This window comes from Haliotis asinina, chromosome 4 (genome assembly GCF_037392515.1).
Source record: "Haliotis asinina isolate JCU_RB_2024 chromosome 4, JCU_Hal_asi_v2, whole genome shotgun sequence".
Lineage (NCBI taxonomy): Eukaryota > Metazoa > Mollusca > Gastropoda > Lepetellida > Haliotidae > Haliotis > Haliotis asinina.
Window position 1 is genome coordinate 181,919 of NC_090283.1, and position 25,089 is coordinate 207,007.

The window sequence follows — 25,089 nt, forward strand, 5'->3', positions numbered from 1 at the left end:
TGGGAGGTCATGCCGCCCTCCTTCTCAGATAGTACTGTAAGTACATGACATCAGGGTGAGTGGGAGGTCATGCCGCCCTCCTTCTCAGATAGTACTGTAAGTACATGACATCAGGGTGAGTGGGAGGTCATGCCGCCCTCATTCTCAGCTAGTACTGTAAGTACATCACATCAGGGTTAGTCTGAGATTGTGTATAGTGTATGTTTTTCCTTATCCTGACTCATGCTTATTATGCTTATGATATGCGAATGATAGAGGAACACTTGAAATCCCTTCAAGGTCCCTCTTTTGAAGAGGCAAATTCCAACAAAGGTTGATTAACATCTTGTTCCTACACTAGTATTTGTTAAACTCAGCTCTCACTGGGTGGAGGTAACGCACATCAAAACCACGCCTATTACACGTTCGATGAAATCTTGTTTCATTTGTAGGTACTGGCTGTCTGTGGCTGACATGCAGTTGTTATGTCCTTCTTGCACTAGTGTTCTTCCAGTGTTTGCTGTAAAGTTTTGTAGAATTTGTCTGAAGTAGAATTTAATTTATACTTATTTGCTGTTCATAGTTTTGCAAAGTACAAGGTTAGAATGTATTCTCAAGTTATGTCTCATAAATCAGATGATAGTGCTAGTAATCATATGTTAACTGCTGTTCATGTTTCCAATGAATTACTGATGTACCTCGGGGGCAGATCTTTGATGTAGTAGAGGAAACACTAAGTCCAAGAAGAGGTCGTCGTTGGACTTAGCCTCATCACTGACTAGAAGCAGAAGTCTACTCCTTCACCGAGGAAATAGTACCTCTGGCAGAAGCAGGCGTCTTTGATGACCCTCTGATACTGCTTCCTGAGATTCTAGTCACCAGCAAAACATCACAGCAGTTTACAGCTACATCTACAGCGTAGCTTTGTCGCAGCTGCCAGAAGTCACAGCTGTCTGTAGACTGTTGCAATGATAGTTGTCGATTACGTCTACTGTATCTTCATGAAAGCAGCAGATGACTGTTCAGCTATGCAGACATCAGCTTCCAGGTGCAGAGGCAGCGTCTCCAAGATGTATAAAGGCGAAGAGGTTGCCAGCATGATCAGCATTTGACTGAAGAAAGAAGCACACACCAGAGTGTAGCCATGTTAGATAATGTCTGAGACAACTCAGAAGATGAAGTTCCATACAGTTGCAAATGTAATGCTCATAGATGGTAGACAGGTTGAATGACGTTTACCTGCATAAAGAAGATGTCAAACGTGCACAAATGCAGTAACATTTGTGATTTTCAAGAATATTTTACGATACTTCACTGAGACCAATGGCCACTTTCAGTCAGTACCAATGTGGAAGATACAACTGCCAGTCGGACAGTCTGTTTACGTCAGTATTAAGCGGCAGAAGGTTTTGCTTTCTTCTTCCCTATATCTATACAGGTACTCACTCTTGTAACTAGTGGATGATTGCAAGCCAAACAGCGAAACTACAGACAAGGCTGAGTGCTGACAAAGGAATCAAGTATGAAGGCTGTTCACTGCATATCATTGAGAATCTGGTAACAGCATCTCCATTAGAGATGAAACGTGTACCTGTTTGGTGTTACCTCACCTATATGACTGTCTGCAGGAATATTCAGCTGATTAGAGCAGCTCTGAAGTAACGAGCCTGGCATACACAGAATGGTAACATATTACCAGGATGTTATTGAGGAAGTCTGAGTTGGATGCAATACAAGTTCTGCATTCCTGGAAATGAGGTTCTTCACAACGCAGATTTGTTAGGTCAAGATGCAAGCCATGATATCTCCATTGAATCTCTGCGTCATCACTGTAAACTTGGCAAAGTCTTCTCGGTCTACTTGTTTCGGCTCAGGTTATGACCTGGATGGGAAGACTGCAGTACATTACAACAATTCCAGATTACTCACCTGCAAAGTTTGAATCTGATAGCCCTACCGGACCAGCTGAAGCCATACATGTTATGGCAGACTCAGGGTTACTGTTTGTGAAGGCACCTATTTGACAGAACCAGACTACAACACACATCTTTATGTGTGTTGTTACAGGGATGGGGAGCCCACCTCAGGTTGCAGCAGGAAGATGGACAAGTCAGGAACAACTTCTTCACATCAATCATTTGGAGATGACAGCTGTAATCAAAGCCTTGCTGCACTGATTGAGCCTATTGAGGAACAAACTGCTGATGGTCCTTACAGTAGCATTCTACATAAAACGACAGGAATCAACAAGATCACTCAGTGTACTACAGCTCACCTTTCAACATCATTGAGGACCTGAACATTTGCCACATTCCAAGACCAAAGAAAATCCCTGCAGATGCTCTTACCTCCTCCGCAGCCATGGACATTACACCCAGATTTGTTTTGGCTTGTCAGTCAAACATTAGGATCTCCTCATATAGACCTGTTTATCACTAGATGTAGCAGGGTCACAATGATGACAGCAAAGTGAATGCAGGGTGTAAGTTCAAGTTTATTCCCAAGTGGATGAAAGTGGCCAGGAATACACAGTAAGCCCTGAAACAATTATAGCAACAATATGATAACAACCTCAGCATGTGTGCAGAACATACACTTTACATCTTTGTATACAGAGTCAGTACATTACGTGAATGTTAATACAACTTAGACGTATGAGCGCCCACTACGTTATGTGTGCATTAAAACACTTCCTAAACATAATGATAACAAAGATTTAACTTTGTCAGTATCAGGGGCGATAACTCATGATATGGCTTAGACAATGGCATAAATGATAACAGCGGTAATTGCCGCATAGCATACAATATTTACCATAGAGCGTTAACATGAGATTATGATTCTATGTTAGAATGATATATATATATACATGATGTAAACAGTATGGTACGGCACATTACATACCCTGTGTGTAGCACAGGGGCCCGTGTTCATGCCTGGCTGTCGTAGCAGACAATGGATTTATGTGTGTGTATACTGGAAATAAGATAGATTGGAAAAGGAAACAAACCGATTGGGTGTAAACTATCCATACAGACATAATGATAAGCCAGGAAAGATATTTCATACACAATAAAAGCTGAGATTGAGATACTTCGTCGTCACTTGTGCAAAATAAGGTAATAATACCTGAACCATATTCATAGTCAAAGCACACTCAAAGCAAACTCGTTATGGTTATGTTAGGGTTACATTAGATATGATTACAGATTGTTTGAGATAGTTTGTTTACTAACCTGATGAAGATTTAGTGCATGTCTAGGCTTTGCCTGTCACACAAGTTTTTTCAGTGCTGTTGAGTGACTGTCTGACGTGTCGTGGTGTGAGATGTTCATGCATAGAAAAAGCATGCAGGTTTGATTGGACCAATCGTATCATGTTGTCATTGTTGAGTAAACACTATTGATTTTATTATTGAAACTAAGCGATTAAATTTTATGAACTATTCCAGCGCTGATATGATCTGAAATGAAGAACGTGTTTAAAATACATAAATTATTATATATTTTAGTTCAGCCATTGTAGTTAGCTGAAACTGGTGTAATATGTTAAGACTTATATTTCCATTGCATGTTTCAGCGTCTGTTAGATGCTGAAATAAATATAGAGAATTAGTGGTTATTTACAATGCTTGAAACTAGAACAGCTAATTATATGTGCACACATACAAATACACAGGCATACAAAGTATGTCCCTGTCATACAGATGCCAGCCTTCATATCTCCAGTATTGTATCCATTGGCATGGGCAACAGGCACTCTCAGCATATTGTTGGAAGGACTGAACACTTATGCGTTTCCGCCTCCTGTACTACTGCCACAAGTAATTGAAAAAATCAAGCAGACAACACTGCACCAGACTTTATTTATGCCCTCTTTGCCAGCGAGAGAGTGATTCCCAGTATTCATAGAAAAAGCAGGGAGTCCATCACTGAGACTAATAGAATGGCACAGTTTGCTAGTCCATCCACCTCCAAGAGATTTTAGACATATGCAAGGTGAAAAGGCTTTACAGCATCAAAGGCCTCACATCCTCAAGATTGTCAAATGTTTATGTCATCTACGACAGACTAGATGACTGGAAGGTTCAGTGCTATGTAAAACACAATAGGGATGTCATTCAGGATTGGTACTGTAACTACTTGTTTTCTACAATTGTCGTGATGTCAAGTAGACATAACCATGACGTAATGCACTTTGATACAAAAGGAATGTCAAACAGTGGTCAAGAAGTGGCAATTACTGTGTCTATTCCACGACATCCTGGGGCGGCTGAATAACAAATGATATGAAGATGTACATGTACAGTTCATATTTTGAAACTGGTGATTGGTGATTTGTGTTTTGACACTGGTGATTGGTGATTTGCGTTTTGACACTGGTGACTGGTGATTTGCATTTTGACACTGGTGATTGGTAATTTGCGTTTTCAATTTGTAAGTCTTTCACTTTGTCTCAGGTCTTTAGTGTTGAACTCCAAGAAAAACAACTTTGTTATGGGTGTCTGTTCATTTTCCCTTTAATTGTCCTCACTGATGCCAATCCCACATGCCCGTCACTGCCCTTAGTTTCCACTACAGCTAACTTCCAGAAAATCCACTTCGAATAGTTATATATCTGGACAAAATCTCCAATTCTGATCATTTGATTTTGAGTTCCAGAGGCATGTTGAAATTCACGGAGAGGTGTTCGGTATTCTCTCTTCCATCTAGTCCAGACAAGAACATCTTATCTTGCAGGAGAACTGATTGTTCACGCTGGCTACTGAAGTTGTGGCTCCTTCATTTACCTGTCTTTCATCTGGACACCCTGGAGACGACATTCGGATCACAAAGGCTGATCTGAGAACCTTGTAGAGTGTGGTTTTGACACACTTTTCTCTTGGGTGTGCAGTGGCCGTTTCAGGTCCAACATGTAGGTTCCTGCTGTGTGTATCTGACACTAAGAGTCTTGTGAACTCATGTGATTGTGGTAGAAGGAGTGGAAACTTTGTTTCATCTGATACCTTTCATCTGGTGTATTCTTCCTCTGCTTCTGATCGGACACTCTGAGTCTCTGCAGCTTTAGCTCTCTTATCAAGCTGTTACAAACGCCTTTCCCGAGGCAGTCAGTGACATCTTTGTGACATTCTTCTTGAATGGCTTTCATCTAGTATTTTGTAGCTTGATTTAGTTCTTCAGTTTTTAGAGTCCTGTGCATCCGTGCTTGTTTTCTGCATGTTTTTTTTGAAAATGAAGGATGCAGGCAGTGACTTGTAGCACCTTTGGATAGGAACTGTATTTTTTGAGGGAAAATACATGGCACACTTCTTCCATGCATCTGTGATGTTCTGCGGCAGGGGTACATCCCATGCAAACCCTCTGTCCACTGTCCTGTGTAACAAAGTCAGCCGTGTGGACCCTGGGCCAGTGACAGGATGAAAAAACAAGTTGACTACTCACCGAGTACAACCGAGTGACCACAGAATGATCAGGGAAGGACTCTCGAAAGGGTTCTTGAAGTACCCTCCTAAATTGCAGAACAAGCAGAAGACCCACACAAAGCGCAGTGACAACAGCAGTGAGAGATAGGGTGACGAACAAGTGACCACAAGATGACGTGGGAAAAATGATGACATATCTGAACCCTGGTTGACTGGTCAAGAGTATGTGATGTTTACTCATCAAGAAGCCACCAGATAACAGAGGGGAAACAATGATTTCTGTTTGACCCCTTGTTGATCTGTCAATGGCACATGACTTCAAAGCATATAAGAACCCAGGATTCAGAGCATTGAGCAGACACAGTCTCGTCAGCAATTCAGTGCACACCCCAGCCAGTTTGGACTCAGACGTGGCTCCCAAGAAGTATAAGGGATGGATCGAAAGCATAGAAAAATATTCTATCTTAACTAATGTGACAATCAATGTAGATCGAGATCGATAGCATATCAAAGCAGCTCAGGGACAGTCAGTGACTTTATCCAAAGGTACATGAGTGACCATGACCAGGCAACCAGGGAACAGATGGAAAGTGAATGGCTGAAAGATTTGCAGAAATTGCAGATTCTCAGCATACATGCTGCTCTGAAGGCAAAACCAGGGACAGAGCTTGTTCAAATGTTTGTGGAGCATTTGCTCAACTTAGCTGAAGAAGCTTATGCAGGACTGCGGCAAGATGGGAATGGATTAGCAATCGAGAGGCATTTGGTTGGTTCTTTATTGCTGGACTGGTGTTATCTGACTATCTGAAAAGGAAGATCATGAGAGAGAACTCTGCAACTCTGGCAACTGCTGGTACATCATGGTACCGCAGGGTAGAATCCCCACCTAACCGCAGAGAATCTTTCTCACAAGATAGGGAAGAACGTGCTTGCAATGGAAAGGAAGAGCCCATGGATGTTAGCCATTTTAGGCCTCAAAATTACTACAAGTGCAACAGACAAGGGCATAAGGCGTTGCAGGCAGGGCAGCCTTGTTGATGCAATGGTGCAATCAAACTGGCCCAACATCATCAAGCCATTGCGGAAGAGGAAATTTTCGAAGCATTTTCAATAGATCTAGCAGGCAAACCAAATTCATGTAGTGATAACACAGGGGAACAAAACATTAGGTGCTTAATTGTTTCGGGGTTAGAAGTGTCCATCATGCATTAGCGAGTATTTGACTCACTACCAGGAGTTAAATTAGATGAAAAGAAAGTGTCTTTACAACGGGTTACTGGGGACTCATTAGCGGTAGGGAGCAGTGCTGCTATCACCTTTAGACTTAGAAGAATTACCCTTACTCATATTTCTATGTGGTCAGCAATATGAACCGCAATACTTGGGCACAACTGGTTGACTGAAGCAAGGATTTACTTCGAAGCAGGTGTTAATATTTATTTCTACCTATGCAGCCTAAGGGCGGGGAAAAACCCATGTTCTGTTGGAAGAAGATATCCACATCTCCTCCGTTGTAAGACTAGCTGCTAATGTGTAACTAGCGCCACAAGGTGGGAATGTGTTGAGGGCTAAAGTCAAAAAGATTGTTAGTTTAGAACTGAATGATGTATATCAGTTTTCAGCAGTTGACATGGGATGCTTAGCTAATGAATCAGGTAAACTCATTAGCAATACAGTTGTGAAGGTTAACAAAGGATGGATGTTCCAGTCATGTTGGTGAACAACACCAATAGATCAGTCACATTAAGGAAAGGTTGTACAGTCGTTTCTCGTTTACAAGTTATTTTTGAACGTATATTTTCCAACAGTGATTTTTTTGTCTGTGAAGCAGTCAATGGGGACCAAGTTAATATTTGTCGTAACCAGAACTTAGCTAAGGAGACGCCCTAGGTAGCAAGGGTGCTTCATTGCTGTGCTCAGTTCTGTGCTAGTCTGGTTTCCTGCCCAACTTAGTTGTCTGAGGAAACTTCTGAGATGACCTACTTCTTCTTGATTGAGATCATCATCTTTTTGTGCCAAGCGACTTATTGGTAAAGATATCGTCTGTATTCCATCGATATGGGGCCACGGATGATTCCTTTTTTCTGTTTGATTTCCATTCCAGTGTATTTGATGATCATTCTTCCCTCCTTTCCCGTCTTAAACGAGGTCAAATGTTATCAATGACAGTTCTTTCAAATGGGAGAGTTCCAGACCAAATGAAATGATCTACATGCATCAGAAAAATGTCTTTTAACTTGAAACTGTACCAGTAAAATGGAGATGGATTTATGGTAGATTGCAAACATCCCGCTTTCACTATCTCTTCTCGAACTCTGAAGTAGATGAATCATTGAGACATACACACATTTTCTTAGTTTCCCATCAGCCTCAACAAGTGCTTGAGGTATACAACAGGTGCTTGAGGTATACAACAGGTGCTTGAGGTATACAACAAGTACTTGAGGTATACAACAGGTGCTTGAGGTATTCATCACGATCTCTGTTATGTCCTTGAGAAAAAGCAGCCTTATGGTGCATAATTTTCCCTTTCACAGTTTTCCCTTCCAATGCAGGAGGGTGGTCAGTGAGTACATGAAGTTAGGATTGCATCCAAAGATGAGCTGGTAGGGTCTGTATCCATGGACCATTTGAAGAGAGTTCTTTGCATTGGTGGCCCATACAACTGCATTTTCTAGATCAAGTTTCGGATTGACAGCTTATATCTTATGTACACAATATCAAGTACAGTATGGTTCTTTTCGCAATTTCCATTTTCCCAAGGGGTCTAAGTTATACACACTTCAATGTTTAGACCTTCCGCCATATCACCAACAATATCATTAGCAAACACGCCACCAATGTCTGTCAAATTTTTTCCTGCACCCCCAAAAACACTGCTAATCCACAGACCAAGGCTTTTATTCACAATAGTCTCAAAATAGGCAATTTGTTGCAGATAACTGTTGCCAAACTAAATCAAGTAGTGAGAAAGTGTCCCCCAGCTTTCCACTCTTTCAGGTCAAGCGCAACTACTTTGTTGAACCTTGTCGCCATTGGTAAGGAAACAACAGGTTTGGGGAGAGTTTTCTTAAATTTCTTGCAGACATCACAAGTAACAGTTGCATCCTCTATAAGATTTTTCGTGCTTTCTTCATAACAGCCTGCATCTTCTTCTTTGCTTGTTTTGACTTTTCTAATACACAGAAGAAGACCTGTGACACTGCTACTGATGTGTCATCATGTAGTGTTAGGGTTAGGTTAGGGTTAGGGTTAGGGTTAGGTTAGTCAGGGTTAGGGTTAGGTTAGGGTTAGGGTTAGGGTTAGGTTAGCGACACACAAAAATGCCCAGAAGCAGTACACTGCAATTCTATTTCTTGTCCTAAAACATTTGCCCCATTACTTTCAAGACCCAGCATCACATGGGCCTCTATCATGGCTGGTTTTTCAGCTAGTCCTAATTCTGGAGTTGTCATATTAAACTTCTTTGTTTGGTTATAAAGTCTGTCAAATTCTGAAACATACCTCTCCATGCCCATATTTTGTGTTGTTTTAAATCTATCAAAATCACCATAAACCTGGTACACTGCCATGATTTCATCCTTCTTGTAGATTCCATCCAAACATGCAAGAAGTAATTTCGCCCTGTTCATTGAACACTTTATCCCAAATGTTATCTGTTTCTGGCAATGAAAGAGCTATTAATAATTTTGTCCGTTTGTCTGAAGCCAAGTCAGTGACTGCTTGCCACACTTTCGCTTCCTCCACCTATCGACTAAGCGGCTTGTCATTGAGAAACACTGGGGGAATTCAGTAATTTCCTGACTCTATTTTCTTTCAGTGGACACTTTGCTTCACTATTTCACTGTAATTGCCCTTGTAATTGGGAACTGTCAACCACGCCATTTGATAAGTTTGACTCACGTAACACAACACCAAGGTGCAGGATCTGTGCTTTATTCTTCTCACTTGAGTGACCACCAACACAACCATCCCAGCCAGCACATGCTTCCTCACTGACTACCACCAACACAACCATCCCAGCCAGCACATGCTTCCTCACTGACTACCACCAACACAACCATCCCAGCCGGCACATGCTTCCTCACTGACTACCACCAACACAGCCATCCCAGCTGGCACATGCTTCCTCACTGACTACCACCAACACAACCATCCCAGCTGGCACATGCTTCCTCACTGACTACCACCAACACAACCATCCCAGCCAGCACATGCTTCCTCACTGACTACCACCAACACAACCATCCCAGCCGGCACATGCTTCCTCACTGACTACCACCAACACAACCATCCCAGCCAGCACATGCTTCCTCACTGACTACCACCAACACAACCATCCCAGCCAGCACATGGTTCCTCACTGACTACCACCACCACAACCATCCCAGCCAGCACATGCTTCCTCACTGACTACCACCAACACAACCATCCCAGCCGGCACATGCTTCCTCACTGACTACCACCAACACAACCATCCCAGCCGGCACATGCTTCCTCACTGTCTACCACCAACACAACCGTCCCAGCCAGCACATGCTTCCTCACTGACTACCACCAACACAACCATCCCAGCCGGCACATGCTTCCTCACTTTTTCCCACCAACACAACCATCCCAGCCAGCACATGCTTCCTCACTGACTACCACCAACACAACCATCCCAGCCAGCACATGCTTCCTCACTGACTACCACCAACACAACCATCCCAGCCGGTACATGCTTCCTCACTGACTACCACCAACACAACCATCCCAGCCGGCACATGCTTCCTCACTGACTACCACCAACACAACCATCCCAGCCAGCACATGCTTCCTCACTGACTACCACCAACACAACCGTCCCAGCCAGCACATGCTTCCTCACTGACTACCACCAACACAACCATCCCAGCCAGCACATGCTTCCTCACTGACTACCACCAACACAACCATCCCAGCCAGCACATGCTTCCTCACTGACTACCACCAACACAACCATCCCAGCCGGCACATGCTTCCTCACTGACTACCACCAACACAACCATCCCAGCCAGCACATGCTTCCTCACTGACTACCACCAACACAACCATCCCAGCCAGCACATGCTTCCTCACTGACTACCACCAACACAACCATCCCAGCCAGCACATGCTTCCTCACTGACTACCATCAACACAACCATCCCAGCCAGCACATGCTTCCTCACTGACTACCACCAACACAACCATCCCAGCCAGCACATGCTTCCTCACTGACTACCACCAACACAACCATCCCAGCCGGCACATGCTTCCTCACTGACTACCACCAACACAACCATCCCAGCCAGCACATGCTTCCTCACTGACTACCACCAACACAACCGTCCCAGCCGGCACATGCTTCCTCACTGACTACCACCAACACAACCATCCCAGCCGGCACATACTTCCTCACTGACTACCACCAACACAACCATCCCAGCCAGCACATGCTTCCTCACTGACTACCACCAACACAACCATGCTCACCGGCACATACTTCCTCACTGACTACCACCAACACAACCATCCCAGCCAGCACATGCTTCCTCACTGACTACCACCAACACAATCATCCCAGCCAGCACATGCTTCCTCACTGACTACCACCAACACAACCATGCTCACCGGCACATGCTTCCTCACTGACTACCACCAAGACAACCATCCCAGCCAGCACATGCTTCCTCACTGACTACCACCAACACAACCATCCCAGCCAGCACATGCTTCCTCACTGACTACCACCAACACAACCATCCCAGCCAGCACATGCTTCCTCACTGACTACCACCAACACAACCATCCCAGCCAGCACATGCTTCCTCACTGACTACCACCAACACAACCATCCCAGCCGGCACATGCTTCCTCACTGACTACCACCAACACAACCATCCCAGCCGGCACATGCTTCCTCACTGACTACCACCAACACAACCATCCCAGCCAGCACATGCTTCCTCACTGACTACCACCAACACAACCATCCCAGCCGGCACATGCTTCCTCACTGACTACCACCAACACAACCATCCCAGCCAGCACATGCTTCCTCACTGACTACCACCAACACAACCATCCCAGCCGGCACATGCTTCCTCACTGACTACCACCAACACAACCATCCCAGCCGGCACATGCTTCCTCACTGACTACCACCAACACAACCATCCCAGCCAGCACATGCTTCCTCACTGACTACCACCAACACAACCATCCCAGCCGGCACATGCTTCCTCACTGACTACCACCAACACAACCATCCCAGCCAGCACATGCTTCCTCACTGACTACCACCAACACAACCATCCCAGCCAGCACATGCTTCCTCACTGACTACCACCAACACAACCATCCCAGCCGGCACATGCTTCCTCACTGACTACCACCAACACAACCATCCCAGCCGGCACATGCTTCCTCACTGACTACCACCAACACAACCATCCCAGCCAGCACATGCTTCCTCACTGACTACCACCAACACAACCATCCCAGCCGGCACATGCTTCCTCACTGACTACCACCAACACAACCATCCCAGCCAGCACATGCTTCCTCACTGACTACCACCAACACAACCATCCCAGCCGGCACATGCTTCCTCACTGACTACCACCAACACAGCCATCCCAGCCGGCACATGCTTCCTCACTGACTACCACCAACACAACCATCCCAGCCGGCACATGCTTCCTCACTGACTACCACCAACACAACCATCCCAGCCGGCACATGCTTCCTCACTGACTACCACCAACACAACCATCCCAGCCGGCACATGCTTCCTCACTGACTACCACCAACACAACCATCCCAGCCAGCACATGCTTCCTCACTGACTACCACCAACACAACCATCCCAGCCAGCACATGCTTCCTCACTGACTACCACCAACACAACCATCCCAGCCAGCACATGCTTCCTCACTGACTACCACCAACACAACCATGCTGGCCGGCACATACTTCCTCACTGACCTCACTGACGCTTCTGGCACATGGTTCCTCAATGACCTCACTAATGCCCCTGGCACATGGTTCCTCACTGACCTCATGGACGCTCCTGGCACATGGTTCCTAGCTGACACTCCTGGCACATGGTTCCCCACTGACCTCACTAATGCTCCTGGCACATGGTTCCTCACTGATGCTCCTGGCACATGGTTCCCCACTGACCCTACTATTGCTCTTGACACATGGTTCCTCATGGACGCTCCTGACACATGGTTCCTCACTGACCTCACCGATGCTCCTGGCACATGGTTCCCCACTGACATCACTAATGCTCCTGACACATGCTTCCTCAATGACTACCACCAACACAACCATCCCAGCCAGCACATGCTTCCTCACTGACTACCACCAACACAACCATCCCAGCCGGCACATGCTTCCTCACTGACTACCACCAACACAACCATCCCAGCAAGCACATGCTTCCTCACTGACTACCACCAACACAACCATCCCAGCCAGCACATGCTTCCTCACTGACTACCACCAACACAACCATCCCAGCCAGCACATGCTTCCTCACTGACTACCACCAACACAACCATCCCAGCCGGCACATGCTTCCTCACTGACTACCACCAACACAACCATCCCAGCAAGCACATACTTCCTCACTGACTACCACCAACACAACCATCCCAGCCAGCACATGCTTCCTCACTGACTACCACCAACACAACCATCCCAGCCAGCACATGCTTCCTCACTGACTACCACCAACACAACCATCCCAGCCGGCACATACTTCCTCACTGACTACCACCAACACAACCATCCCAGCCAGCACATGCTTCCTCACTGACTACCACCAACACAACCATGCTCACCGGCACATACTTCCTCACTGACTACCACCAACACAACCATCCCAGCCAGCACATGCTTCCTCACTGACTACCACCAACACAATCATCCCAGCCAGCACATGCTTCCTCACTGACTACCACCAACACAACCATGCTCACCGGCACATGCTTCCTCACTGACTACCACCAAGACAACCATCCCAGCCAGCACATGCTTCCTCACTGACTACCACCAACACAACCATCCCAGCCAGCACATGCTTCCTCACTGACTACCACCAACACAACCATCCCAGCCAGCACATGCTTCCTCACTGACTACCACCAACACAACCATCCCAGCCAGCACATGCTTCCTCACTGACTACCACCAACACAACCATCCCAGCCGGCACATGCTTCCTCACTGACTACCACCAACACAACCATCCCAGCCGGCACATGCTTCCTCACTGACTACCACCAACACAACCATCCCAGCCAGCACATGCTTCCTCACTGACTACCACCAACACAACCATCCCAGCCGGCACATGCTTCCTCACTGACTACCACCAACACAACCATCCCAGCCAGCACATGCTTCCTCACTGACTACCACCAACACAACCATCCCAGCCGGCACATGCTTCCTCACTGACTACCACCAACACAACCATCCCAGCCGGCACATGCTTCCTCACTGACTACCACCAACACAACCATCCCAGCCGGCACATGCTTCCTCACTGACTACCACCAACACAACCATCCCAGCCAGCACATGCTTCCTCACTGACTACCACCAACACAACCATCCCAGCCGGCACATGCTTCCTCACTGACTACCACCAACACAGCCATCCCAGCCGGCACATGCTTCCTCACTGACTACCACCAACACAACCATCCCAGCCGGCACATGCTTCCTCACTGACTACCACCAACACAACCATCCCAGCCGGCACATGCTTCCTCACTGACTACCACCAACACAACCATCCCAGCCGGCACATGCTTCCTCACTGACTACCACCAACACAACCATCCCAGCCAGCACATGCTTCCTCACTGACTACCACCAACACAACCATCCCAGCCAGCACATGCTTCCTCACTGACTACCACCAACACAACCATCCCAGCCAGCACATGCTTCCTCACTGACTACCACCAACACAACCATGCTGGCCGGCACATACTTCCTCACTGACCTCACTGACGCTTCTGGCACATGGTTCCTCAATGACCTCACTAATGCCCCTGGCACATGGTTCCTCACTGACCTCATGGACGCTCCTGGCACATGGTTCCTAGCTGACACTCCTGGCACATGGTTCCCCACTGACCTCACTAATGCTCCTGGCACATGGTTCCTCACTGATGCTCCTGGCACATGGTTCCCCACTGACCCTACTATTGCTCTTGACACATGGTTCCTCATGGACGCTCCTGACACATGGTTCCTCACTGACCTCACCGATGCTCCTGGCACATGGTTCCCCACTGACATCACTAATGCTCCTGACACATGCTTCCTCAATGACTACCACCAACACAACCATCCCAGCCAGCACATGCTTCCTCACTGACTACCACCAACACAACCATCCCAGCCGGCACATGCTTCCTCACTGACTACCACCAACACAACCATCCCAGCAAGCACATGCTTCCTCACTGACTACCACCAACACAACCATCCCAGCCAGCACATGCTTCCTCACTGACTACCACCAACACAACCATCCCAGCCAGCACATGCTTCCTCACTGACTACCACCAACACAACCATCCCAGCCGGCACATGCTTCCTCACTGACTACCACCAACACAACCATCCCAGCAAGCACATACTTCCTCACTGACTACCACCAACACAACCATCCCAGCCAGCACATGCTTCCTCACTGACTACCACCAACACAACCATCCCAGCCAGCACATGCTTCCTCACTGACTACCACCAACACAACCATCCCAGCCAGCACATGCTTCCTCACTGACTACCACCAACACAACCATCCCAGCCAGCACATGCTTCCTCACTGACTACCACCAACACAACCGTCCCAGCCAGCACATGCTTCCTCACTGACTACCACCAACACAACCATCCCAGCCAGCACATGCTTCCTCACTGACTACCACCAACACAACCATCCCAGCCGGCACATGCTTCCTCACTGACTACCACCAACACAACCATCCCAGCAAGCACATGCTTCCTCACTGACTACCACCAACACAACCATCCCAGCCAGCACATGCTTCCTCACTGACTACCACCAACACAACCATCCCAGCCAGCACATGCTTCCTCACTGACTACCACCAACACAACCATCCCAGCCGGCACATGCTTCCTCACTGACTACCACCAACACAACCATCCCAGCCAGCACATACTTCCTCACTGACTACCACCAACACAACCATCCCAGCCAGCACATGCTTCCTCACTGACTACCACCAACACAACCATGCTCACCGGCACATACTTCCTCACTGACTACCACCAACACAACCATCCCAGCCAGCACATGCTTCCTCACTGACTACCACCAACACAACCATCCCAGCCAGCACATGCTTCCTCACTGACTACCACCAACACAACCATCCCAGCCAGCACATGCTTCCTCACTGACTACCACCAACACAACCATCCCAGCCAGCACATGCTTCCTCACTGACTACCACCAACACAACCATCCCAGCCGGCACATGCTTCCTCACTGACTACCACCAACACAACCATCCCAGCCGGCACATGCTTCCTCACTGACTACCACCAACACAACCATCCCAGCCAGCACATGCTTCCTCACTGACTACCACCAACACAACCATCCCAGCCGGCACATGCTTCCTCACTGACTACCACCAACACAACCATCCCAGCCAGCACATGCTTCCTCACTGACTACCACCAACACAACCATCCCAGCCAGCACATGCTTCCTCACTGACTACCACCAACACAACCATCCCAGCCAGCACATGCTTCCTCACTGACTACCACCAACACAACCATCCCAGCCAGCACATGCTTCCTCACTGACTACCACCAACACAACCATCCCAGCCAGCACATGCTTCCTCACTGACTACCACCAACACAACCGTCCCAGCCAGCACATGCTTCCTCACTGACTACCACCAACACAACCATCCCAGCCAGCACATGCTTCCTCACTGACTACCACCAACACAACCTTCCCAGCCGGCACATGCTTCCTCACTGACTACCACCAACACAACCATCCCAGCCAGCACATGCTTCCTCACTGACTACCACCAACACAACCATCCCAGCCGGCACATGCTTCCTCACTGACTACCACCAACACAACCATCCCAGCCAGCACATGCTTCCTCACTGACTACCACCAACACAACCATCCCAGCCAGCACATGCTTCCTCACTGACTACCACCAACACAACCATCCCAGCCAGCACATGCTTCCTCACTGACTACCACCAACACAACCATCCCAGCCAGCATATGCTTCCTCACTGACTACCACCAACACAACCATCCCAGCCAGCACATGCTTCCTCACTGACTACCACCAACACAACCATCCCAGCCAGCACATACTTCCTCACTGACTACCACCAACACAATCATCCCAGCCAGCACATGCTTCCTCACTGACTACCACCAACACAACCATGCTCACCGGCACATGCTTCCTCACTGACTACCACCAAGACAACCATCCCAGCCAGCACATGCTTCCTCACTGACTACCACCAACACAACCATCCCAGCCAGCACATGCTTCCTCACTGACTACCACCAACACAACCATCCCAGCCAGCACATGCTTCCTCACTGACTACCACCAACACAACCATCCCAGCCAGCACATGCTTCCTCACTGACTACCACCAACACAACCATCCCAGCCGGCACATGCTTCCTCACTGACTACCACCAACACAACCATCCCAGCCGGCACATGCTTCCTCACTGACTACCACCAACACAACCATCCCAGCCGGCACATGCTTCCTCACTGACTACCACCAACACAACCATCCCAGCCAGCACATGCTTCCTCACTGACTACCACCAACACAACCATCCCAGCCAGCACATGCTTCCTCACTGACTACCACCAACACAACCATCCCAGCCAGCACATGCTTCCTCACTGACTACCACCAACACAACCATCCCAGCCGGCACATGCTTCCTCACTGACTACCACCAACACAACCATCCCAGCCGGCACATGCTTCCTCACTGACTACCACCAACACAACCATCCCAGCCAGCACATGCTTCCTCACTGACTACCACCAACACAACCATGCTCAGCCAGCACATGCTTCCTCACTGACTACCACCAACACAACCATCCCAGCCAGCACATGCTTCCTCACTGACTACCACCAACACAACCATCCCAGCCGGCACATGCTTCCTCACTGACTACTACCAACACAACCATCCCAGCCGGCACATGCTTCCTCACTGACTACCACCAACACAACCATCCCAGCCGGCACATGCTTCCTCACTGACTACCACCAACACAACCATCCCAGCCGGCACATGCTTCCTCACTGACTACCACCAACACAACCATCCCAGCCGGCACATGCTTCCTCACTGACTACCACCAACACAACCATCCCAGCCAGCACATGCTTCCTCACTGACTACCACCAACACAACCATCCCAGCCAGCACATGCTTCCTCACTGACTACCACCAACACAACCATCCCAGCCAGCACATTCTTCCTCACTGACTACCACCAACACAACCATGCTGGCCGGCACATACTTCCTCACTGACCTCACTGACGCTTCTGGCACCTGGTTCCTCAATGACCTCACTAATGCCCCTGGCACATGGTTCCTCACTGACCTCATGGACGCTCCTGGCACATGGTTCCTAGCTGACACTCCTGGCACATGGTTCCCCACTGACCTCACTAATGCTCCTGGCACATGGTTCCTCACTGATGCTCCTGGCACATGGTTCCCCACTGACCCTACTATTGCTCTTGACACATGGTTCCTCATGGACGCTCCTGACACATGGTTCCTCACTGACCTCACCGATGCTCCTGGCACATGGTTCCCCACTGACATCACTAATGCTCCTGGCACATGGTTCCTCAATGACCTCACAGATGCTCCTGGCACATGGTTCCCCACTGACCTCACTAATGCTCTTGACACATGGTTCCCCACTGACCTCACTGATGCTCCTGGCACATGGTTCCTCACTGACCTCACCGATGCCCCAGGCAAATGGTTCCCCACTGACCTCACGGACGCTCCTGGCACATGGTTCCTCACTGACGTCACCGATGCCCTTGCCACATGATGCCCTACTGATGCTCCTGGCACATGGTTCCTCTCTGACTTCACGGATGCTCCTTGCACATGGTTCCCTACTGTTCTCACTGATGGTCCTGGCACATAGTTCCCCACTGACCTCACAGACGCTCCTGGCACATGGTTCCCCACTGACACTCCTGGCACATGGTTCCTCCCTGCCCTCATACGCTCCTGGCACATGCGCATTCCTCTCACACAAAGCTACTGTCGTTTCCTCTCCAGTAGTCCAGCCACCCATGTATGTCAACAATTGTGATTGTGATTGTACAGCCTCTTCAAAAGAGGGAACTTCAAGGGATTTCAAGTGTTCCTCTATCATTTGCATATAGGGATGAGATAAGCATAATAAACATGATTCAGGATAAGTATAAAATATCAATTCTATTAAAAAAATTACATGCATCACAAAGTAAATTAAACATATTGATAATATTCATTGTTTTGTTGCTTTAGGCATTAACTGGGATCATCGTCCTTGATGTTGTTGGTCTTCTTTTGGGCTGGCGCATGTTCGACCATGCTGCTCATCTGGGAGGAATGATGTTTGGATTGTAAGTTATATGGAGAAGCGTGTGTGTCAGTATGGAGGTGATGTACTGTGTGTGTCAGTAGGGAGATGGTGTACCATGTGTGTCAGTATGGAGGTGGTGTAGCATGTGTGTCAGTATGGAGGTGGTGTACCATGTGTGTCAGTATGGAGGTGGTGTATCATGTGTGTCAGTAGGGAGGTGGTGTACCATGTGTGTCAGTAGGGAGGTGGTGTACCATGTGTGTCAGTATGGAGGTGGTGTACCATGTGTGTCAGTATGGAGGTGGTGTACCATGTGTGTCAGTAGGGAGGTGGTGTACCATGTGTGTCAGTATGGAGGTGGTGTACCATGTGTGTCAGTATGGAGGTGGTGTAGCATGTGTGTCAGTATGGAGGTGATGTACCATGTGTGTCAGTATGGAGGTGGTGTAGCATGTGTGTCAGTATGGAGGTGGTGTACCATGTGTGTCAGTATGGAGGTGGTGTACCATGTGTGTCAGTATGGAGGTGATGTAGCATGTGTGTCAGTATGGAGGTGGTGTAGCATGTGTGTCAGTATGGAGGTGGTGTATCGTGTGTGTCAGTAGGGAGGTGGTGTACCATGTGTGTCAGTATGGAGGTGGTGTACCATGTGTGTCAGTAAGGAGGTGGTGTATCGTGTGTGTCAGTAGGGAGGTGGTGTAGCATGTGTGTCAGTAGGGAGGTGGTGTAGCATGTGTGTCAGTAGGGAGGTGGTGTACCATGTGTGTCAGTATGGAGGTGGTGTACCATGTGTGTCAGTAGAGAGGTGGTGTACCATGTGTGTCAGTATGGAGGTGGTGTACCATGTGTGTCAGTAGGGAGGTGGTGTACCATGTGTGTCAGTATGGAGGTGGTGTACCATGTGTGTCAGTATGGAGGTGGTGTACCATGTGTGTCAGTAGGGAGGTGGTGTACCATGTGTGTCAGTAGAGAGGTGGTGTACCATGTGTGTCAGTATGGAGGTGATGTGCCATGTGTGTCAGTATGGAGGTGGTGTAGCATGTGTGTCAGTATGCAGGTGATGTGCCATGTGTGTCAGTAGGGAGGTGGTGTACCATGTGTGTCAGTAGAGAGGTGGTATGCCATGTGTGTCAGTATGGAGGTGATGTGCCATGTGTGTCAGTATGGAGGTGGTGTAGCATGTGTGTCAGTAGGGAGGTGGTATGCCATGTGTGTCAGTATGGAGGTGGTGTACCATGTGTGTCAGTATGGAGGTGGTATGCCATGTGTGTCAGTATGGAGGTGGTGTACCATGTGTGTCAGTATGGAGGTGGTGTGCCATGTGTGTCAGTAGGGAGGTGGTGTACCATGTGTGTCAGTAGAGAGGTGGTGTACCATGTGTGTCAGTATGGAGGTGGTGTAGCATGTGTGTCAGTAGAGAGGTGGTGTAGCATGTGTGTCAGTATGGAGGTGGTGTAGCATGTGTGTCAGTATTTAGGTGGTGTACTATGTGTGTCAGTATGGAGGTGGTGTACCATGTGTGTCAGTAGAGAGGTGGTGTACCATGTGTGTCAGTATGGAGGTGGTGTAGCATGTGTGTCAGTATTTAGGTGGTGTACTATGTGTGTCAGTATGGAGGTGGTATGCCATGTGTGTCAGTATGGAGGTGGTGTACCATGTGTGTCAGTATGGAGGTGGTGTACCATGTGTGTCAGTATGGAGGTGATGTAGCATGTGTGTCAGTATGGAGGTGGTGTGTCAGTACGTACCTGGTTTACAGGATGTATTGCGTGTTTCAGTATGGACCTGATTTACATGACGTATTGTCTGTCAGAAGAGACCTGGTTTACAGGATGTATTGTGTGTGTCAGTACAGCCCTGATTTACAGGATGTATTGTGTGTGTCATAAGAGACCTGGTTTACAGGATGTATTGTGTGTGTCAGTACAGACCTGATTTACAGGATGTATTGTGTGTGTCAGAAGAGACCTGGTTTACAGGATGTGTTGTGTGTGTCAGTACAGACCTGATTTACAGGATGTGTTGTGTGTGTCATTATGGACCTGGTTTACATGATGTATTGTGTGTGTCAGAAGAGACCTGGTTTACAGGATGTGTTGTGTGTGTCAGTACAGACCTGATTTACAGGATGTGTTGTGTGTGTCAGAAGAGACCTGGTTTACAGGATGTATTGTGTGTGTCAGAAGAGACCTGGTTTACAGAATGTATTGTGTGTGTCAGAAGAGACCTGATTTACAGGATGTGTTGTGTGTGTCATTATGGACCTGGTTTACATGATGTATCGTGTGTGTCAGAAGAGACCTGATTTACAGGATGTGTTGTGTGTGTCAGTACAGACCTGGTTTACATGATGTATTGTGTGTGTCAGAAGAGACCTGATTTACAGGATGTGTTGTGTGTGTCAGAAGAGACCTGGTTTACAGGATGTATTGTGTGTGTCAGAAGAGACCTGATTTACAGGATGTGTTGTGTGTGTCATTATGGACCTGGTTTACATGATGTATTGTGTGTGTCAGAAGAGACCTGATTTACAGGATGTATTGTGTGTGTCATTATGGACCTGGTTTACATGATGTATTGTGTGTGTCAGAAGAGACCTGATTTACAGGATGTGTTGTGTGTGTCAGAAGAGACCTGATTTACAGGATGTATTGTGTGTGTCAGAAGAGACCTGATTTACAGGATGTGTTGTGTGTGTCATTATGGACCTGGTTTACATGATGTATTGTGTGTGTCAGAAGAGACCTGATTTACAGGATGTGTTGTGTGTGTCATTATGGACCTGGTTTACATGATGTATTGTGTGTGTCAGAAGAGACCTGATTTACAGGATGTATTGTGTGTGTCAGTACAGACCTGGTTTACAGGATGTATTGTGTGTGTCAGAAGAGACCTGATTTACAGGATGTGTTGTGTGTGTCATTATGGACCTGGTTTACAGGATGTATTGTGTGTGTCAGAAGAGACCTGATTTACAGGATGTATTGTGTGTGTCAGAAGAGACCTGATTTACAGGATGTATTGTGTGTGTCAGAAGAGACCTGATTTACAGGATGTGTTGTGTGTGTCATTATGGACCTGGTTTACATGATGTATTGTGTGTGTCAGAAGAGACCTGATTTACAGGATGTATTGTGTGTGTCATTATGGACCTGGTTTACATGATGTATTGTGTGTGTCAGAAGAGACCTGATTTACAGGATGTGTTGTGTGTGTCATTATGGACCTGGTTTACATGATGTATTGTGTGTGTCAGAAGAGACCTGATTTACAGGATGTGTTGTGTGTGTCAGAAGAGACCTGATTTACAGGATGTATTGTGTGTGTCAGAAGAGACCTGATTTACAGGATGTGTTGTGTGTGTCATTATGGACCTGGTTTACAGGATGTATTGTGTGTGTCAGAAGAGACCTGATTTACAGGATGTATTGTGTGTGTCAGAAGAGACCTGATTTACAGGATGTGTTGTGTGTGTCATTATGGACCTGGTTTACATGATGTATTGTGTGTGTCAGAAGAGACCTGATTTACAGGATGTGTTGTGTGTGTCAGAAGAGACCTTGTTTACAGGATGTATTGTGTGTGTCAGAAGAGACCTGATTTACAGGATGTGTTGTGTGTGTCATTATGGACCTGGTTTACATGATGTATTGTGTGTGTCAGAAGAGACCTGATTTACAGGATGTATTGTGTGTGTCAGAAGAGACCTGATTTACAGGATGTATTGTGTGTGTCAGAAGAGACCTGATTTACATGATGTGTTGTGTGTGTCATTATGGACCTGGTTTACAGGATGTATCGTGTGTGTCAGAAGAGACCTGATTTACAGGATGTATTGTGTGTGTCAGAAGAGACCTGATTTACATGATGTATCGTGTGTGTCAGAAGAGACCTGATTTACAGGATGTGTTGTGTGTGTCATTATGGACCTGGTTTACATGATGTATCGTGTGTGTCAGAAGAGACCTGATTTACAGGATGTATTGTGTGTGTCAGTACAGACCTGGTTTACAGGATGTATTGTGTGTGTCAGAAGAGACCTGATTTACAGGATGTATTGTGTGTGTCAGAAGAGACCTGATTTACATGATGTATCGTGTGTGTCAGAAGAGACCTGATTTACAGGATGTGTTGTGTGTGTCATTATGGACCTGGTTTACATGATGTGTCGTGTGTGTCAGAAGAGACCTGATTTACAGGATGTATTGTGTGTGTCAGTACAGACCTGGTTTACAGGATGTATTGTGTGTGTCATTTTGGACCTGGTTTACATGATGTATTGTGTGTGTCAGAAGAGACCTGATTTACAGGATGTATTGTGTGTGTCAGAAGAGACCTGATTTACATGATGTATTGTGTGTGTCAGAAGAGACCTGATTTACAGGATGTTTTGTGTGTGTCATTATGGACCTGGTTTACATGATGTATCGTGTGTGTCAGAAGAGACCTGATTTACAGGATGTATTGTGTGTGTCAGAAGAGACCTGATTTACATGATGTATCGTGTGTGTCAGAAGAGACCTGATTTACAGGATGTGTTGTGTGTGTCATTATGGACCTGGTTTACATGATGTATTGTGTGTGTCAGAAGAGACCTGATTTACAGGATGTATTGTGTGTGTCAGTACAGACCTGGTTTACAGGATGTATTGTGTGTGTCAGAAGAGACCTGATTTACAGGATGTATTGTGTGTGTCAGAAGAGACCTGATTTACATGATGTATCGTGTGTGTCAGAAGAGACCTGATTTACAGGATGTGTTGTGTGTGTCATTATGGACCTGGTTTACATGATGTATCGTGTGTGTCAGAAGAGACCTGATTTACAGGATGTTTTGTGTGTGTCAGTACAGACCTGGTTTACAGGATGTATTGTGTGTGTCAGAAGAGACCTGATTTACAGGATGTATTGTGTGTGTCATTATGGACCTGGTTTACATGATGTATCGTGTGTGTCAGAAGAGACCTGATTTACAGGATGTGTTGTGTGTGTCAGAAGAGACCTGATTTACAGGATGTATTGTGTGTGTCAGTACAGACCTGGTTTACATGATGTATTATGTGTGTCAGAAGAGACCTGATTTACAGGATGTGTTGTGTGTGTCATTATGGACCTGGTTTACATGATGTATCGTGTGTGTCAGAAGAGACCTGATTTACAGGATGTATTGTGTGTGTCATTATGGACCTGGTTTACATGATGTATCGTGTGTGTCAGAAGAGACCTGATTTACAGGATGTATTGTGTGTGTCAGAAGAGACCTGATTTACAGGATGTGTTGTGTGTGTCAGAAGAGACCTGATTTACAGGATGTGTTGTGTGTGTCATTATGGACCTGATTTACAGGATGTATTGTGTGTGTCAGTACAGACCTGGTTTACAGGATGTATTGTATGTGTCAGAAGAGACCTGATTTACAGGATGTATTGTGTGTGTCATTATGGACCTGGTTTACATGATGTATCGTGTGTGTCAGAAGAGACCTGATTTACAGGATGTGTTGTGTGTGTCAATACGGACCAGGTTTACATCATATTGTAGATTCTAATAGGTACATCTCAGATTTTGGCTTTAACAGGTGGTACACAAACTATGGCAGGGAAGTTGTGTGGAGGAGACGACAAGCTGTGATGAAATTCTGGCATGACATACGAGGAAAACCTTGATGAACACTCCACTAGGTTGTCGCTGTGTGTGATATATGATGTGTTGTAGCAGCTGGAAACAAGTGATATGTTGCACCAATAAAGAATATTATTTCAAAAAATGTCATTTTTGTTTGTTTTCTCAATACAAATAGTTCATGCACTGAGGGTGTCTATAGACGGCTGGAGTTCATGAATGGAAAGTGTCTATAGACGGCTGGAGTTCATGTAATGAAGGTATCTATTGATGGCTGGAGTTCATGTAATGAAGGTGTCTGTTGATGGCTGGAGTTCACGTAATAAAGGTGTCTATAGATGGTTGGAGTTCACGTAATGAAGGTGTCTATAGACGGCTG

General features: G+C 46.9%; 1 protein-coding gene across 1 annotated transcript in view; it reads left to right on the forward strand.

Annotated features, from left to right (window-relative positions):
- The window catches only part of LOC137280691 (presenilin-associated rhomboid-like protein, mitochondrial), an 85,290-nt gene extending 60,435 nt beyond the window's left edge, over window positions 1-24,855 (forward strand). Inside the window, exons 8-9 of the mRNA XM_067811907.1 lie at window positions 19,031-19,128; window positions 24,667-24,855. Coding sequence (XP_067668008.1) covers window positions 19,031-19,128; window positions 24,667-24,754 — 186 coding nt within the window. The 3' untranslated portion in view covers window positions 24,755-24,855. The remainder of the gene's footprint in view (window positions 1-19,030; window positions 19,129-24,666) is intronic.
- Window positions 24,856-25,089: the final 234 nt, after the last annotated feature.